A 19,175-nucleotide genomic window follows, 5' to 3' on the forward strand; every position below is an offset into this window, starting at 1 on the left:
TCTAAAATATATGCTTGCCACTCATGCTCTCTAATGCGACATGTATATTGATATATTACCTATCGATCCCTACTCAGCTCTAAGTTGAAAGCATATCTTCACCACTCACCTTTATTATTACGTCCTTAATGCATCTCAAGGGGCATATTTAGTATTTAAAATGTGCCTCGATTTGATCATAGTCATTCAAATGCATAGATAATGGGAGATTATATTCACACACTTCAAATTACTTTTCTCACACTCTTTTAATTTTTTAATATTTTTCTATCAAGTGTTAGTGGTGTGTATAAAATATTAAAAAATTTTAAAAAGCGTGAGAGAAGTAATTTAGGATGTGTGAATATAATTGATGGTATAGGAACTAAGTGATATATTTATGATGAACCGTTTATTTATTTAATACATTTAGATGAATGACCACGATCTCCTAATCAAATGATCTTTTGTATGAGTGATCTTCAAAATAAGATTAAGGAGAAAAAGGTTATGTTCATCATTTGCTTTAGGTTTTTTTATCCAAAATGGTCTATGAGATTTGCATAACACATCGCCTTGGTCTCTGAGATTGAAAATCAATATAAATGGTCCCTGAGATTGTCCACCATCAATTATTTTGGTCATTCCGTTAAAAACTCCGTTAAGTAAGCGGAGTTCTTGGCCAAAAGTTTGGGCAATTTTCAAAACTTCGTAACTCAATCGTTTCTTAACCAAATTCGACCTATAATATATCAAAATGAAGATAGAAAAGTGTAGAACAAGATTATACCTATTTAGAAGCCAAATGGTTGCCATAGATGGCTGGAAAATAGCCTGAAAGGTGAATAGTCCGTGGGAAAACTAGAAAACTCACCGGAGATTTGGTAAACTTTAAACATTCATAACTTCTTCAATACTCAACGAAATCGAGTGATTCAAAAACAAAAATCATACTTCTCGACAAGATGAAGAGAATGATATCTTTCTTGAAGGCTAAATCACCATGGTTTGGCCGAAAAACGGCTCGAAAGTGGCTGTCTTGGTCATCAAGTTAGCCACTTTCGATTCATTTTCTGGCCAAACCACGACAAGTTAACCTTGAAGAATGGTACCATTCTCTTCATCTCATCGAGAAGTATGATTTTGATTTCATTGAATATTGAAGAAGTTATGAATGTTTAAAGTTTACCCAGTTTTCGGCGAGTTTTCCAGTTTTCCCGCGGACCAGTCACCTTTCAGGCTATTATCCGGCCATTTCCGGCGACCAATAGGTATAATCTTGTTCTACACTTTCCGATCTTCATTTTGATATATTATGAGTCGAATTTGGTTAAGAAACGATTGAGTCACGAAGCTTTGAAAATTGCCTAAACTTCCGGCCAAGAGCTCCGGAACACTTAACGGAGTTTTTAATGGAATGACCAAAATAATGGATGGTGGATTACCTCAGGGATCATTCCTATTGATTTTCAATCTCAAGAATCAAAGTAATGTGTTATACAAATTTCAGAGACTATTTTAACTAAAAAGCCTTTGCTTTAATGCAAACGAGCTTTTGGCAAAAATTGAAAATTTTGGAACCACAATTACAAATATGCTCATGATTTAGAACATGCTTAATTGTTTTAATACAACTACACTAAGGGGTGATGAATAAATTGGTATTGAACTCTTATTTTATAAATTTAAGCCTAAATTATTTACTTACAAATGAAGAAAAATATCATTATACTATAATCTAAAGTATATATATTTACATTATACCATTGTCTAAATGCTTCATGGGCTGGTCGACCCAGGTTCGCATGGACTAAACCTGCCTCATAAATTCTCCAAACCTAGTATAAGTTTTTTCTTCATGGGTTGGTCGACCCAGGTTCATCTCACAGATTCTTTTTTTTTTTTTTGGATGAAAGGGCGATTTTTATTGAAAAGGGGTGTGATGTGCATGTTGGACCGAATCCGATAGTTACAGGCCTCGTACAAAAGCCCAACTTAACCCCAACTCAATTGTGCCCTAAATCTAACGGACAACAATCCATGTAAACATTTAGACAAGTTAATCGTAGCCGTGGGTTCCGATTTAAAAGCACTGTAAGATCTACAACCCTAAATCCGGCTAGGGTTTGCTCAGCCAGTCTTGCCGAAACCAATCAATTTCTGGTTGCGCCGCTTGCTTCTTACATCTTCCCTTTCTTCGTCTCGTTTCGCAGGTAATATCGTTCAAGTTCTCTGAAATTTTTAGGTTAAAGCTATTCACTTTCATATAATTCGTGGATTTTTTTTTAATTTATAATTTTATCAATGCCCATAATTCATGGAAATTTGAATCGCAAGCTAAATTATGAATAAATGATATGGAATCGCTTTATGATTTTTCCATTTTTTTAGTATAAAATTGTTAGATCTTTGGGGGGTTTCAAGGAGTTTTCGTATGTATTTGCTGTGATTTGTATTTGTACTTGTTGCCCCGATCACTGAGGACATGTTAGATACTACAAACTTTCTCTTTTGGCGATACCGAATTGCTTCCCATAAGAACATTGTGAGTAATCAAGGCTGGAGTCTCAAAAGGGCTCTAATTTTGCCAAAACCCTAATTGGGGTTTTGGAAAGAAATACCGAGGAGCCCGAGAATTGGCACTATATTTTGGTGCCATAGGCCTTTGGTTTTTGGGAGCATTTCGTGTCACCTATTGGAGAAGGTGGTTGTATTCTACGTTGTTTTTGGCTCAAGGGCGTGTCCTTGGAGATTTCGATTGTTTTTGTATGTTTTGAGTAGATTTCAAGTTTATTTAAAAGGTTTTATCTTGGAGTTTGATATGATAACAGTGCAATGGTTTCTTGTAAGGAAATTTTGGAATTTTCACACTTTTTGGAGATTTCAATTTGTTTCAAGTGGTTTTATCTTAAAGGATCTATAATTCTTTTACAGTTCTAACTTCTAAGATCCTTTGTCATCAGTTTTTGGAGTTTCTAATAGTACTACAATGATTAGATTTTTTGCGTTTGATGCTGCACATGTTACTTAAAATTTCATACATGCAATCATTTTTGTAGTTTAATTTTATGTGGATACTATAATTATGTGATTTTCTTTATCACTGTGTCAAAGTAATTTGTTTAATTCTTTTTACCTGAAGATGTTATTATTGTTTGAGATACATGGCTGAATTTATTTGTGTAATTGTAAGAAAATCTGAGGTTTTGGAGTTTTGTAGACCTAGTTTGAGAAGGAAGCATGTCTCATCGTAAGTTTGAACACCCAAGACATGGCTCTTTGGGATTTCTTCCAAGGAAAAGAGCAGCCCGCCACAGAGGAAAAGGTTTATTCTTCTTTTCAGTTTCAACGTGATATTCAATAATTTGTGTTTCCTTGAAATGTTGCAATGAAATGATGGCTCATGTTTGTTTGAACTGGCTCTGGGTTTTCTCGAGTGAAATGCACTGGATCTTTTTCATATTTTTTTGTTGAAGTTATAACTTTCATATTGTGCATGGGTTTTTTTCCATGCTTTTGGTATATGGTTAAGGAGCTTTATAAGTTACACCTCAAGTTACACCTAACTTGAGGACTTGTATCATTGGTTCAGTTATGTAGGGATGATAATGCATAGTTGGTATCAATGTGCTTGTTGTGTCTCGCTTTATATCATATCTAATATTTCTCATACAAGTTATTAGTTTCTCTCAGTGTATATCCACACATTGGAATGCTATATATAATATATTTTATCCACTTTCCATTTTGTATTTATATCTGAAGACTATTGTTGTTTGTGATTGCATCTTATTTCTGTTACTATTCTTTATGGAACTGTTCAACTTTTTGGTTGTTCTCTCCTTGGAAAATTTGGCTTACATGGTTTTGTGTATGCAGTGAAGGCCTTCCCCAAAGACGATCCAACAAAAACTCCCAGATTGACTGCTTTCCTGGGATACAAAGCTGGAATGACCCATATTGTGAGAGATGTTGAAAAACCCGGATCAAGTGAGTTGGTCTATTGTTTTACACTTGTTCTTTAGTTGAATGAGAACTTAAAAACTGTTACTCTGAGGAAAACTTGTGATAAAAGTGTTAATAGAAATATAAGATAAAAATTAGTAGAAATATATTTCTAACATTTTTCACAAGTAATTTTTCTGCATTTGCATTGTAAATTCTAAAGAATACTATTATGATGTTTCGCTTGTACCAGAATAATGCTTTTCATGAGTTCCTATATGTTTTCTTGAATTAAGGTTTATGCTGTTTTTATTGATTAGTGTTCTGAAGCTTTTGAAATCGGAAGTAAAATACAAGCTATCTATTTTTTATCATTTTACCTCAGTTCCATTGTGTATTGAATTGTAGTATCATGTTATTGAGTTATTATCTAAGCTTAAAAGAGATTTGGAACTTTTAACTAGTTCTTTGGGTTACTGAAGCATAGTAGTATTACTTTGTGGCTTGTTCTTTGTGCTTGGTCTAAGGATATTTCATCTGTGCTCCATATTGTGTTCTGAAACCAATTTTTCCATGCAGAGCTACACAAGAAAGAAACATGTGAAGCAGTTACAGTTATTGAAACACCACCAATGGTGGTGGTTGGTGTTGTTGGTTATGTGAAGACACCCCGTGGTCTCCGTTCCTTGGACACAGTTTGGGCCCAGCATTTGAGTGAGGAGGTGAAGAGGAGATTCTACAAGAACTGGAGCAAGTCAAAAAAGAAAGCATTCACCAAGTACTCAAAAAAGTATGAGAGCGAAGACGGGAAAAAGGACATCCAGGCGCAGTTGGAGAAAATGAAGAAATACTGTTCTGTTATTCGTGTTTTAGCCCACACTCAGGTAAATTATATTGATTTGTTTTACGAACAAAAGAAAGTGTGATACCTAGAAGTGCCAAGTAAAACAGTTACCCAGTTTGCTGCCATTCTGATGTTCTATTGCTAAAAATATTTACTTTTACCTAGAATAATCTTTTTTGGCTTATCTTTTGCAGATTAGGAAAATGAAGGGGTTGAAGCAGAAGAAAGCCCATCTGATGGAGATTCAAGTGAATGGTGGGGAAGTTGCAAAGAAGGTTGACTATGCTTATAGCTTGTTTGAGAAGCAGGTTCCTGTTGATGCTGTTTTCCAGAAAGATGAGATGATTGACATTATTGGGGTTACTAAGGGGAAGGGTTATGAGGGTGTGGTGACTCGATGGGGTGTCACCCGTCTTCCACGTAAGACCCATCGTGGTCTACGTAAAGTAGCCTGTATTGGTGCATGGCATCCAGCTAGGGTGTCATTTACTGTTGCCAGGGCTGGGCAGAATGGTTACCATCATCGTACTGAGATGAACAAGAAGATTTACAAGCTTGGGAAGGCTGACCAAGAGTCGCATTCTGCAATGACTGAGTTCGACAGGTTTGTGCCTCTTTCTTTGTAATTTTTTTCTTCGTTTGATTTCGCTGTGATTGAATTTGTATTATTGGTTTACTCATACGTGTTGGAAATTGACACGGTGAATTTGGGTTCATTTCATTTTATGTTCAGGACTGAGAAAGATATTACCCCAATGGGAGGTTTCCCACACTACGGTGAAGTGAAACAGGATTACCTTCTAATGAAAGGCTGCTGCGTGGGTCCGAAAAAGCGCGTTGTTACCCTGAGGCAGACGCTTCTGAAGCAGACATCTAGGGTTGCGTTGGAGGATATTAAGCTCAAGTTCATCGATACATCATCCAAATTTGGCCATGGCCGCTTCCAGACCACCCAAGAGAAGGCTAGGTACTACGGCCGGCTCAAGGCTTAATCTGACAAATGTTGATCGATCCCAATTTTCATTTAGTCTTTACAAGTTATTCAGGCGTATACTGTTTCTGGTTTGGATTCGAAGTTTTGTATGCTTCCAGTTTTGTGACAGAATGTATGTTTGGATTCTAAACTATGAAAAATAAATTTGCTGCTCTTGTTGCTTTCGCTCAATAGACAAGTTTCATTCTGTTTTTGTTGGAGTTGATTCAACGTTGAGAGCATCTTTTACAGCACTTCCCCTCCTAACAAATGTGCTAGTCCATTTTTAGGGCCAGTCCTTCCAAAAATCTACTCCACCCCATCCAATCGGTTGGCCCAAAGTGGAGGCCATCTTTGAACTCAGCACATAATAGACTAAGCAAGAGACGGGCTTACATGACTTCAGGCATGGGAAATCTTTTTTAATTTTTTTTTATGCCATTGGTGCGTGGGATACACACGCTTGCGTTCACATTCCAGTATTAACAAAAAAAAAAAAAAAAGTCAGAATCTTACCATGGGCCATGTGTCCACTTTTGGGTTGTCGGATTTTTTTTTTTTGAAATTCAACGGTCTAAATTAATTAATTTAATAAAAATTATAAAAAAAATTATTTAAACAGAAAAAAAATAAAAGATCTTATATATATATATATATATATATATATATAAATACCTAACCATCTTTCACAAAAATTGTACTTTCAGAAAATGACATGTGGCGTGACAATATTAGTTAAAGATTCTATCCGAAATTTAAAAAAAAAATTATTTTTTATTTATTCTATGAAAAATTAAAAATATTTTAATACGAATTGACTAGACTTTTGCCCAGCTCATTTTTTAGGCGTGGAGATGCACTTGGCCAAATACTGTTCATTGAAGTTAATTACTATTCATCTGGGTGGATTAAATGGACTTTGGGTCAGCTCATATTTTAGGCGTGGAGTTGCTCTTATAGCACGGGTATAATGTTATAATGGCATTCCGTGCATATAATGCAATGACACGTGGAAAAAAAATGTCTTTGTATTATTGGCACAAGATGTCATGTGGTAGTATAACCGTGCCATGCTCACTACTTTCAAGTAGTACCGTTGGTTGAGTTTAAGTTTCGAGACATGTATAGTGCTTAGATACAAATTTCAAATTTTAAACTCATTGAATGGTAGTAAGTGAAGTGGTAAGTATTAGCATCACGTATTACCACCATTGAATAAAAATTATATGATGTCCCATACTGAGCATATGATTGATGTTATGTATCACCTTATAAAGATGGTAATCATACAGGAGACAGATTGTCTGCCCTCATGTTTGGGTGCCTTTCCCATCCCCTCCTATTTGTGCGATCACGATTAAGTCACGTCAACATTTTATATTCTTATTGCTTTTTATCTTGTTATCTCTATTAAAAAATTAATATAAAATGTTGATGTGACTTAATCGTAACCGCACAAAATAGGAAAGGATGAGAATGACACCCAAACAGGAGGGCATAAGAACACATAAATTAGTAAAAAGTTAATTAAAAGAGTTGCTTGCCAAGTCTCCAAGTCAAAGAAATATGAATATGGAATTGAATCTATTTCCAACGTTTGTGAAAATGTCTTACATGGACAATGAAATGTAATCATCTTTTATTGATTATTAATTGTGAAATTTCTTTAATTTATTTCCTATTACAAAGATGGCAGGTGTTTTTTTTTACTTACTTTCTAAAGTAAGGCTCATTTGATATGTTTTTAAAATGACTGAAAGTTTTTTTGGTGAAAATGTTTTTGAAACTAAAAATTCAAGTGGATTTTAAAAAAATACTTAAAATGCTTCTTGCAATAAGCACATATCTGGTGCTTCTTAAAATTTTTTTTTGAAGTACTTTTAAAATCAAAATCAATTTCACCAAAAAACACTTTTAGTCATATTAAAAACACTTGCATTTGCACTTAAAGTGTTTTTTTTTTTTAATGTATATTGTTATATGAAAAGCCCTTTGGAAATAATGAAATGGGTTGTTTTGTATTTCTCTTCAGAATTTTTTTTTCTTTTCCAAAAAAGTATACTTTTATTCATATTGAAGATCAAAAGGAAAAGGGAATCATTTCTTTTTCGTTTTTCTGATTTGACATGGCACATTAGCTTATTTATAATTTGATTCATAATTTTATTTTACTTTTTCTTACTATTAATTTGGATATACGATTCTTTTTGTTTAAGAGGTAAATGATGTTAATGAATACGAGAATCTCACATTAGAAAATTAAAAATAAAATAAAATAAATAGTTACATTCTTAATATCATTTAGGACTGGTTATGTGGTCATTGTTGTGTAACTAGTAAGATGTGTGAATGCAAATTTCTTCCTCCTTGATATTGGATAAGATTGCACCTACAAAACAATTAACACCTTTGGTCAAGGCCAAGAGCCTCACGCGCCCATGACGAATGGGGGAGGGCTTTGGCCGAAGAATCTCTGATACCAAAGTTAGAATTTAGAGAGAAAGTGTTTGAGAATTTTAGTTAGAGAATTGGAAGTCCATTTTGAGGAGAATGAAGGGGTTTCTATAGGAGAGTGGCCGGCCTCCTTGGATGAGAGAGGACCAGCCACCTAGCTCCCTTTGTGGGCTAGGTTCTTGATTTGTGTTTAATTGGGAGTTATGGAATAATTACCTAATTGATTAGCTAATCAATATAATAGAAAAGGGAAGATTTGGGAGTTTACCTTGTGGAGAAGATTGGATGAGGATGGATGAAATAGGTTTTGAATTGTTACTTATTTTGGGCACTTTTGACTTGGTTGAGTGATGATTGTCCGCTGCTCGCGCGTAGGAATCCTGGTATGCCTCAAGGGTATTTTTGTCCTCTTTTACCCAAAAATTCACGTGTCGTCTTGTGATTAATTTTGGCTCCACAAATGCCCCTATACTTGTTGGGTTGTTCGCAGAAAAAGGGCAACAGGTGTAGAGATTTTCTTACTTTAGGAAACTTTAAGATTGCTTCCTATTTTTATGTAGATTCCCTCTTCAATAAGAAATTAGATCCTTCTAGAAAGGAAATAAATTTGTCTCAAAGCCTATTTAAGTCCACCTTAAGTGGATTATTAAATCAACTTTGGAGAGAAATTTATTATACCTTACAAGAGAGAGAGAGAGAGAGAGAGAGAGCTTAGAAGATATTTATTCCCCCTCATCTAGCAATCATCTACATCTTGCCCTTGCAAATGATCGTCTTTCGTGGCTTGCTTCATCTTCTCGTTGCTTCTAGGTAAGAAAAAAAATTAATTTTTTTGGAAGCCTCGAGGCTTGAGAGTGGCTCAATGGGGTTCGAGGAGACTTGAAAAAATTTGGAAAGACTATGGCACTGTTGCCGTGGGTTGTGGTGTGCCATTGGATGGCTGGGCTGGGCTGGGCTGGGCTCGGGCCATGAGGAGGGAGAGGATGTGGGGGCGCTAGCCCCCTGTTTGTTAAATTGGGCAGCTAGGCCTTTGGGTCGAGGGGAAAAGTGGGTGAACCAGCGCGGGTTAGGCTATCTTTTTGCCTTTTTTTTTTTTAAAGAAGGTTGGGCTTGGGCTCGTGCCTAGCGTAGGAAGAAAGGAGAAAGGCCAAAGGCTTGGCCTGGTTTGAAAGCCGAGAGCTACCCTGTTTTTTTTTTTTTTTTTTTTTTGAATATCCCTCTAACAAATCCTTCTTATGTCTTGTAGAATTTTTTCAAGCATGTCCTCCTCGAACCATAAGAATGATGATGGTGTGCCGCCGTTGTATCGTCAAGGTGGGTCTTTAAGCAAAGTTGGCTACTTTAAGGCTGCTCACTTCAACATTAGCTCCGATAACTTGTTTAGAGACTTCCTCGAGGCTTATTGGCACGCCATTTCGTTGGAAGTGCTTGTGAAGCGTGTTAAGGATGGTAGCAGCCGTGAACTATGTGATGGGGCTTAGAAAGCCATCATGTTCCACCCCTACTGTTTTGTGTTGGGGGTTTACTTTTCCCAAGCAGCGTTTCTTCCAAGAAGTGCTCTGTTCCATGAAATGTGCCCCCACTCAATGTTCTCCGAATGCGGTTTGTGTGATGGTGGGATTCCACAATCTTAGCCAGTTCTTTGACTTAGATTTAACAGTTAATGAGTTTTGGTACTTTTTTGACATAGGTCACATCGAAGGAGTTGGGCAGCTGCGATCTCGCCATAGAATTTTTGATAACTCAAGCAAGGGAGATCATGATTGGGCCAAGGAGACTTTGGAGATAAGTGGAGATTAAGAATCTGATTCTTCCCCTGAGCTGCATGTACCAACGGTTTTCATATCCGGTAAGTAAGCTGCTTCATATTTGTGCTAAGCTGCTCTTTAATTTTCTAATTGTCTCCCGCTGCTTTTGTAGATTCAGAATTCGGCTCCACTTCTAAGACTTCTCCGGACATGAAGAAAGTGCATGTTGCTCTGGATATCCCATCCGAGTACCTTGAATGACATTGGCTACTTAGTCTTCTTTGTACGGAAAAAGGTGGGCTACCCCCAATAGAGGTGATAAAACGTATCAAGGCTGAGGCGTTGGCTCATTTTATTACTGTGGTGGATCTTGCTACAAATGAAGGTGGGAAAAATAGGTCTTCCCCGCCTACCCAAGAAACGCATGCTAAGAAGAAAACGAAGACTTTTTCCGCTGCTCATGAAAGTTCACCGGCTACTCCCAAGCTTGTGATTAACTTAACTTCCTCCAAGGGCGAGAAAGAGGAGGCTGCTAGATCTGTGCCGATGTTGTCTGTCGCTCTGAAGACTACTAGCTTGATTGCTGAAAGGATTGTCCAGCATATAAGTTCCTCCGTGCCTTTAGTGCCGAAGTTTATGCCAAAGCATTCGTTTGCAACTAAGTCTGGCTCACTTGGAGAGGCTTGCTACTATGAAGAATGACAAGGTGCCCCTGCCTGCTAAAATGGCGCCAAAATTTGTTCCATCTGCTGTTGAGATTGACTCGTTTGCTGAAAAGAAAGAGACTGTTCGCACCTGCAATCATGAGAAATCCACCAAGTCTGTTTCTGGAGAAACTGCTGAGATTTGTACGCTCTTGAAGCCAGACCTGCTCAAGGACATGGATATATGTGCCAAGTTTATTAATGGCGTCAAAGGAGTTGTTGGCCTAAGTTCTTTTGCGAAGCATATGACCGAGTATAGGAGGACTGTTCTGCTGGCCATGATGCACAAAACGACGGTTCTAGCAGCCGAATCTATGCTTCTTGATCAAGAGGACACCAAGGCTTCTAAGAAGGTAGCAAAAACTGTGGCATAAAAGCTTACTCCTTGACTGAGAAAGTCAAGAAATTGGAATCTGAACTTGCTGCTTTGAAGGGGTCTAATATCTCTGCCCCCACTTCTTTGCAGCTTGAGACCGCTCGCCAAGATATCATGGATTTAAAGACTGGACTTGATGCAATCCAAGTAAAGTACAAGAGTGCAGAGAAAGAGATTGAGTGTTACATACCTTAGATTCAAGATCTTGAGCGTGCCATCTCTAAATTCCGCTCTGCTGCTTATTTAAATGATGAAGACTAATCGCTGCTTACAACCAAGTGATCTACTTTAAAAAGGTTATTGATAGGCTTGAGCCTCAAATGTTTGAGCTCCAAGGTGCTTTGAAGATCAACGACAATCTAAAGAATGAAGTGGAGAAGCTGCAGCGGGTTCGTGTTTGCCTGCTCGAGGAGAATGAGCAGTTGAAGGGTGAAAAGGTTGGGTTCGAGGCTTCGTTTACTCTGAGTCAAGCCGATTTCTACAAGCTGGGTTATATAGATTATCTCTTTGGGCGACCGTTTGATTTTCAATTTTTTGGTAAAGACTTCGAGACCTTTTTTATTTCTCTGGAAGACTTGTTTGCCTTTACTTTTGAGTCTTCTATTGGTGAAGTAGTTAGAGAGGTTGATGCCCAGACCGGGGTAGCTAAGGGTGAAGCGCCGGATGGTGCCGTTGCTGAGGGCATCACGGCTGCTGAAGGTGTGGCGACCGAGTAGTCGTGGGATGTCCAAGCTGCTGAAGAGTAATCTTCTAGGTAGCCCTTAGGCTTTTCTTTGTTTTTCCTTGTTGCTTTCGCTTTGCTTGAACTCCTTCGATCTTTGCTAGTTGTTTACAATTTTACTAGAAAATTTAATAAACTTTGTAAACACGAAAAATTCCTGATTCAGGAAGGAATTTTTCGTGTTTACAAACTTGTTTCCTTCGTTTTTCTCCATCTTTACTTCTTTTGTTCATGCCCTAACCTTTAAACTTTATAGAATCAGTGGCAGGCGTGCTGTTTTTCTATAAGCAGACATGCATGCGTAGACTACACAGCCGTATGTGTTGGTGTAAAGCTTTTTGTAAAGTTGTTAGCCATAGGGTTGGCAGCCAAATGCCTTACTTACAGAAGCAGACAAGTCCGTGTAACCACTAGGTTGTTTAACTTTGGCTTTCTCAAATTCCATAGGTTTCATAGCAAGTATCACAACACTTTAGGATTTGGTGTAAGTTGTTCCGTGCTTGGCAATGGTGAAGCTTATCGACTATGTAGCATGTCGGCAGTGGATAAGCTTCGTATATGTATGCAAGCTTGTTTAACCTTTCACAAGAAGGTGCAGTTGTATAAGTTTAGCGTGGCTTTACTGCTCGAAGGGCAAGCCATAGGCAGTCTTTTGAAAACCATAAACTACCTTAGTGCACTCGGTAGCAGCTTTAGGTTTCCAGGGCAGCCGTCCACAAGACGTACTGCGTAATGTGCCCTTTCCGTCTCTAGGGCCCGATTCCTCGCGGATTAGGCCAAGAGACCCAAAATCCTTCAGTTAGCTAAGCCTTGAAAAAGACCATTGTGGTTAGTTCTATGAATCCCGGTGCAAGCCATAATGCATCTAGTTATGCTAAGGTAGCCAGGCTCATCCACGTTTGGATATTCGGAGTGTAAAGTTTATCCTCCTGTTTTGGAGAGCATGGTAGGTCCCTTGGAGGGTGCAATTCCTGCGATGAGTCCCTAAGAAGGATGCGATCTTCTTTTGAAGTATAGTAGAGATAAGTTGGTGTAGACATGTAGTCAAGCCAAGTTGTAAATTACTTCTGAATTTCTCGTTGAAAAACAAGTGAAACGAACGAATAACTTTGTTGTAAAAGAATGCATAACAATTGGATAGTTCTCGGTTTGCGAGGTAGTGCCCGTTGAGCTGTTTGAGTCTTCGGGTCTTGATATAGTGGGAGTTCACACATGGTACTTCCTCAAGTTGTAAGCGTTTCATTGTTTCTCGATCTCTTTGTCATTCATGGTGGCAATGGTGTAATCACCCTTGCCACTTACTTTGCTAATCTTGTACGAACCTTCCTAGATGGGATTTATCTTTTTAGAGCCTTCTTTGCGGGCAATGATGAAGGCCTTTCTTAGGACTAGATCTTAAGGTTGGAATTGCCGGATCTTGGCTTTTTTGTTGTAGCTAGAGAGGAGCTGCTGCTAGTAGGCTGCGATGCGAGTGATGGTCTGCTTGCGTTTCTCCTCTGCCAGATCTAAGCTTGTGGCCATCTTCTTACTGTTCTGCTCAATACTTGGCAGTAGAGTGCTGATGCTTGGCACGATGATGTTGGGATGAATGATTGCTTTCGAACTAAATGCCAAAGAAAAATGAGTCTCATCGGTTGCTTATCTTTTGGTGGTGCGATATGCCCATAGGCATCCGGGGAGTTCATCTGGCCATTTTCCCTTTTTGTTGGTGAGGGATTTCTTGAGGCAATTAAGGATCGTCTTATTAGATGCTTCGGCCTGCTCATTGCCTTGAGGATATCTCAGCGTGGACATGTGCTGCTTGATGCCATACTTTTGGAAGAACTTCGTCAAATCTTTACCCACAAATTGTGGGCCGTTATCGGTGACGATGGATTAAGGGATGCCAAATCGGTAAATGATGTTCCTCTATATGAAGCACTTTATGTCCGTCTGAGTCGTGGTCGTCATGGGCTCTGCTTCTACCTATTTGGTGAAGTGGTCGGTTGCCACAATCATCATGCCTCTGCCCCTAGTAGCAGGCGGCATAGGTTCTACCAAGTCTATTGCCCACTACATGAATGGCCAAGGACTCGTTTGCGGGTATAGCTCATTGGCAGACAGTGCTGGTACCGGTTTGTAGCGTTGGCAACAATCGCACCTTTGTACTAACTCATTAGCATCTTGGTGCATGGTAGGCCAGTAGTAGCCTACGTTCTTTCTGTGCTAAGGATCGACCTCCAGTGTGATTTCTACAAACGTCTTCTTAGATTGAGCTTAGAGCCTTCAAGTCAACGGGAGACGCTAGGCAACGAAGATGTGGTCCGATGTAGGATATTCGGATGAGAATGTTGTTCCATTTGTAGTAGCATGCTGCCTTTGATTTGGAGCTTCGATTACCGGCTCCACCTCTATGCTTGGCTTGTCTAGATATTCCACTGGAATAGAGTGTTTGAGTTGGTGGTCGAGGGCAGAGCCTAAGCTGGCTAGCGCATCTACATGGACGTTGTCTGCCCACGGAACTTGAGTTAGAATGTAGGTCTGAAACGCCTTAAGCTGCTTGCGTACCTTCTCTAGGTATTGCGCCATCATTGGATGTTTTGCTATAAACTCCCCAGTAGTTTGGCTGGTGATTAGCTAGGAATCGGAATGAATTGCAAGCTTTTTCACCGCCAAGTCTTTTGCCCTTCGGAGGCCTGCTAGCAGGGCCTCGTACTCTGCTTCATTGTTGGATGCTTTGAAGCCTAGAGTGATCGCCTGCTCGAGCATTGAGCCGTCTGGGGTGATAAGGACCACGCCTACTCCCGAGCCATTGTAGTTGGATGGGCCGTCGACATGTAAATGCTAGAAATCTCCATTGGGGGGAACATACGCACCTAAGTTGTGCTCAACTGCTTCCGGGGCGTTGCTGGGTTGCTCTGTTGCGTCGCCTAGGCTAGGCATGAATTCCGCTATGAAGTCTGCCAAGGCTTGGGCCTTTATCGCCTTGCGGGGTCGGAAAACTAAACCGTATTGGCCAAGTTTCAAAACCTACTTCATCACTTGCTGAGAAGCATTTGGACTATGTAGGATTGATTGTAAAGGATACTGAGTCATGACGATGACTATATGAGCTTGAAAGTATGGTCTGAGCTTCTGAGCCGCAAAAACTAGCTCCAAAATAATTTTTATCTATCATCAAATATCTTGTTTCCGCATCGAGAAAAGCTTTAGAAGTGTAAAATACCAGCAATTGGGCCCACAACTCTTCTCGTATAAGGGTATAGCTCACTGCTACTTCGGAGACTGCTAGGTAGATGTATAAATTCTCCGCTACTTTCAGTTTGGATAGTAAGAAAGGTGATGTGAGATACTTCTTTCGCACTCTTCATCCTATTTGTCTCGTTGTGCCTTCTTGATAACTTTGAATAAAGGCTTGCATTGATCAGTGGATCGCAAGAGGAAGTGGTTGAGGATAGCTGCTCGTCCGGTCAAGCTTTGAATCTCCTTCAAGGTAGTTGGAGATTTCATCTTTAGGATTGCTCGGATTTGCTTGGATTTGCTTCAATTCCTCGTTAGGTTACTAAATACCCTAGGAATCGACCTGAAGATACTTCGAACGTGCATTTGGTGGGGTTGAGCTTCATCTTATACTTTATGAGGATGTTGAAAGTTTCCGCCAAGTTGCAGATGTGGTTTGATCACTGCTTGCCTTTTACCATGATGTCGTCGACATAGACCTCCATGGTTACCCCAATTTGCTTTTTGAACATCATGTTTACTAACCTTTGGTAAATAGCTCCCACGTTCTTGAGGCCAAGGGGCATGATCTTGTAACAGTAGATGCCTATCTTGATCACGAAAACGGTTTTCTCCTTGATGGGCTCATACATAGCTATTTGGTTGCAGCCGGAGTATGCGTCCAAGAAGTTGAGCAGCTAATTCCCAGAAATTGAATATACTAATAGATCGATCCGAGGGATAGGATAAAGATCTTTTGGGCATGCTTTATTGAAGTTTGTGTAGTCTACGCAAACCCTCCATTTGCCCTTCTCTTTCTTCATGACTAGCACGATGTTGGCAAGCCATGTTGAGTGTGCTACCTCTTCTATGAATCTGACCTCCAATAGCTTATCAATTTTCGCCTCGATGATCGCTACTTACTCGAGTGCAAAATGTCTTCTCTTTTAGATCATCGGTTTGACAGCAGGGTCGATGTGCAGCTTGTGGCAGGCCACCTCGGGGTCGAGGTCAGGCATGTCGGATGGTGACCATGTGAAGATGTCTCGATTGTCTCTAAGGAAAGCCATGAGTTCTTCCTTCTTGGCTGGGCTTAGACTTGATCCGATTTTAGCCGTTTTTTCCGGCTGCTAGGGATCAAGAATGATGTCTTCGGCCTCCTCTTCAGGTTTTCATCCTATCTTGTTGCTTAGGCACCATCTTCTTGATCGGCTTGTTGTAATTGCCATTTGGTAGCCTCTTCGTCCCTTTGGACTTCGGTAACCTCTATGTAGGTAAATATCTTCTCATTTGACTCTTTCAACACTTGCATAGTGCATCGTCGGGATGCGACCTGGTCAGACTTGATCTCTCCAACTCCTTCTCCTGGAATGTGGAATCAGATTTTTTGATACTTGACAGAAGTGACGGCATCCAGCTTGATCAACCAAGGTTTCCCAAGAATCCCATTGTACGAAGATGGGTCACTTACGATCGTGAACGTCTGTTTTGAGACAACTAGTGGTGTTTTCATGTCAACTGTGATGTGGCTGATGACAGATGAGGTGTGTTAATTGAATTCGGTGAGTACTTCTGCTCGGCGTATGATTGTGCTTTCCAGGCCCATTTTCTGAATGACGGAGAGTTGAAGTAGGTTGACTGCACTTCCGTTGTCAATAATCATTCTGCCGATTATGACATAGGCTAGTTGGATAGATACTACTAGTGCGTCGTCATGTGGGAAATTGACACCTTCTGCATCCTACTCGATGAGGCCAATAATGGGTCCAGGTTGGGTATCAACTGCTTGGACTTGTGAGACTAGTAAAGCCTGCTAGATCTTCCTCTTCTTAGAGTTGCTGGTGGCCTTCAAGTGCTCAGACTTGACGAAGATACCATTGATTTGAATCTTCTTAGTTGGTGGCTTTTCGTCATATTCTACATTCCTTCTTAGCTGTGCAGTTGGCTTGTCTAAGTATCTGTCGACCTTGCAATCTTTCACAAGCTTCTCTAGGTAGTTCTTCCAAGTGTAGCAGTCGTCAGTTGTGTGACCAAGACCTCGGTGGAATATGCAATACTTGGTGTGGTCCAACTTGGAAGTATCTCATTTTGATTGTTTCGGCAGCTTGAACCATGGCTCGTTCTTGATGTCGTGAATGATTTAATGGATAGGAATCGAAAACTTAGAATAGTTCTTGGTCATTATGCTTTCTTTGGCCGTGGGTCGATCCCTACGTTTGGCCTCCTGCCTGTTCTTGTTAGACTGCTTCCTGTCCTCCATTCTTTGAGCCACTGCTGACTTTTTTCGAGGCTGTTTGGGCACCTTTTCTGCTTGTCGAGCCTCTTCCCAAAGTGCATGCTTTTTCGCCAGAGCAAAGGAATCTGCTAAAGTTGAGTCTTCTTTCATGATCATTTCTTCGAACAATGGGTGGTCTGCTGGGAGTCCTTTTTGGAAGGCTGCACTTGCTATCGAGTCGTCACATCCGACGATCTTTGCCTTCTTTGCTCTGAACCTCTTCACATAGTTACTGAGCAACTCCTTTAGGTTTTTCTTCACGTTGAACAAGTGGTTAGACTTTTTCTTGATCGAGCAATAGGATAAGTATTCTTTGGTGAAAACCAAGGAAATATCATCAAAATTCTAGATGGATCATGGTGGTAAGGTGTGAAACTAATCTTGCGCCTCGCCTTTTATAGTGGTGGCGAATATTTTGCACATAAGAACATCATTGTTCCGGTAAAGGATCATCGCGCTTCGATAGTGCTTCAAGTGCTTCTCTGGATCTCCATCTCCTTTGAAAGATATGCAGTGTGGCATGCTAAACTTGTGTGGAGACTTTACCTGCTCGATCTTGTCCTTGAAGGGTGACCTGCTCATGTTGGTTATATCTTGCCGTAGTGCTTCATTAGCCACTTCGTTGCATTGGAAATTACACAATCTTTCGTTAAGGAGTCTCTCTACCTCTTCTCGGATTTACCTTTGTTGGGGTAGCGAAGCCCTCGGCTGCCCCCGGTCTTGACCTGTTAGTCTAGGCTGCTCTTCTCCATGCTCGGCTCGTCTATGCCACGGCTACGATGTATGGGTAAATTTGTAGTAGGCAAGGGATGTCTTCGTAGGCTGCTAGTTGAACTTGAGCAGGACTGAGTGATTGCTTCTCTTTGTTCATCGTGCTACCTGCTCTGATGTGATGTAGAAAATGCTCTTTGTGGGCCTAGCCGCGAATAAACGTTTTGCCTAAAAGGCTACTTATGTTAACTATCAAAGCGTAGCCCCAATAGTGAGTGTATACTCGTTCGTGGGCCTAATCGAGAATGTGCGCTCCTCCGTGCGCTAAGAAGGGAGTATACGCTATCTCGAAGGCCCAATCGGGAGTGTACGCTACCCGAACGCTAGGTTCGTGGTTGATCGAGTGGCTGCTTGCCAGGACCCTACTGAAGAGGTTCCTCATCTGCCCTTGTCCTACTTCGAGACACCTCATTTGGGGCATGTTGGATCTCGGTGCATTGCAAGAGCTGATTCACCAAGGTCGTCTATTGGGCAAGGGCGCTCGTCAACTCTATGACTTGTCAGGACAAATGTTGTTCGCCATTCGGATTGGAAGAGCTTGGAAGAAATGTGCCTCATTGAGCAATGGAATGGTGGTAGACTCCGAGCGCGAGATTTGAGTTGGGAAATGTCAAATCTACAGAGAAATGTGGTGAAAATGCCTACAGCTCGTTGGTTGGGATATTCTCAAGCCGACTTGGGCTGCTCGGGAAACCATGGGAGCAGGCTGGGCTGCGGGAATGGGCTACTTGGCGTGTGATACACGTAGGTGCGAGGTTTGGGCTCGGCTTGGCAACGCGTTGGGCATGGAATGACATGGCTTGGGCTATGGCCTTGGTGCCGTGAGCTTTGGATGGCACAACTTGAGCTTGCTTAGATGGCACAGCTCGCGCCATGGTGGTGACACCATGGACCTCGCCGTGGGTGGCCATCGTGGTGGTGGTGCCACTCCACTTATTGTCACATTTAGCCTCGTGGATCATCAAGGTTCCATTTCTTGGATGTTGGAATTTTCACTTATTGAATTTTCTAAATTTCTTGCCATTGTACTTCTTTTTTACGTTTTATCAAAGAATTTTCACAAATAAAAAATTCTAATAATAAAAACGTACAAAAAATCTACAAATGAACAAGAAGATAGAAAAACCTTAGATGTGAGAGTCTTCTACGAGTGTGGGACTCAACTTTCAATGAAAGCACCAATTTGT

At 40.3% G+C, this 19,175-nt stretch overlaps 1 protein-coding gene across 1 annotated transcript; it reads left to right on the forward strand.

Annotated features, from left to right (window-relative positions):
* The first annotated feature begins 2,041 nt into the window (after positions 1-2,041).
* On the forward strand, positions 2,042-5,933 carry LOC103946356 (60S ribosomal protein L3-2). Its single transcript, XM_009357033.3, has 6 exons — positions 2,042-2,192; positions 3,200-3,304; positions 3,859-3,969; positions 4,504-4,808; positions 4,963-5,372; positions 5,502-5,933. Exons 2-6 carry the CDS (start codon positions 3,220-3,222, stop codon positions 5,758-5,760), a joined length of 1,170 nt encoding a protein of 389 aa, XP_009355308.1. The 5' UTR covers positions 2,042-2,192; positions 3,200-3,219; the 3' UTR covers positions 5,761-5,933.
* Positions 5,934-19,175: the final 13,242 nt, after the last annotated feature.

The sequence above is a fragment of a genome, unplaced genomic scaffold (genome assembly GCF_019419815.1).
Source record: "Pyrus x bretschneideri cultivar Hongxiangsu unplaced genomic scaffold, Pyrus_bretschneideri_v1 Contig17, whole genome shotgun sequence".
NCBI lineage: Eukaryota > Viridiplantae > Streptophyta > Magnoliopsida > Rosales > Rosaceae > Pyrus > Pyrus x bretschneideri.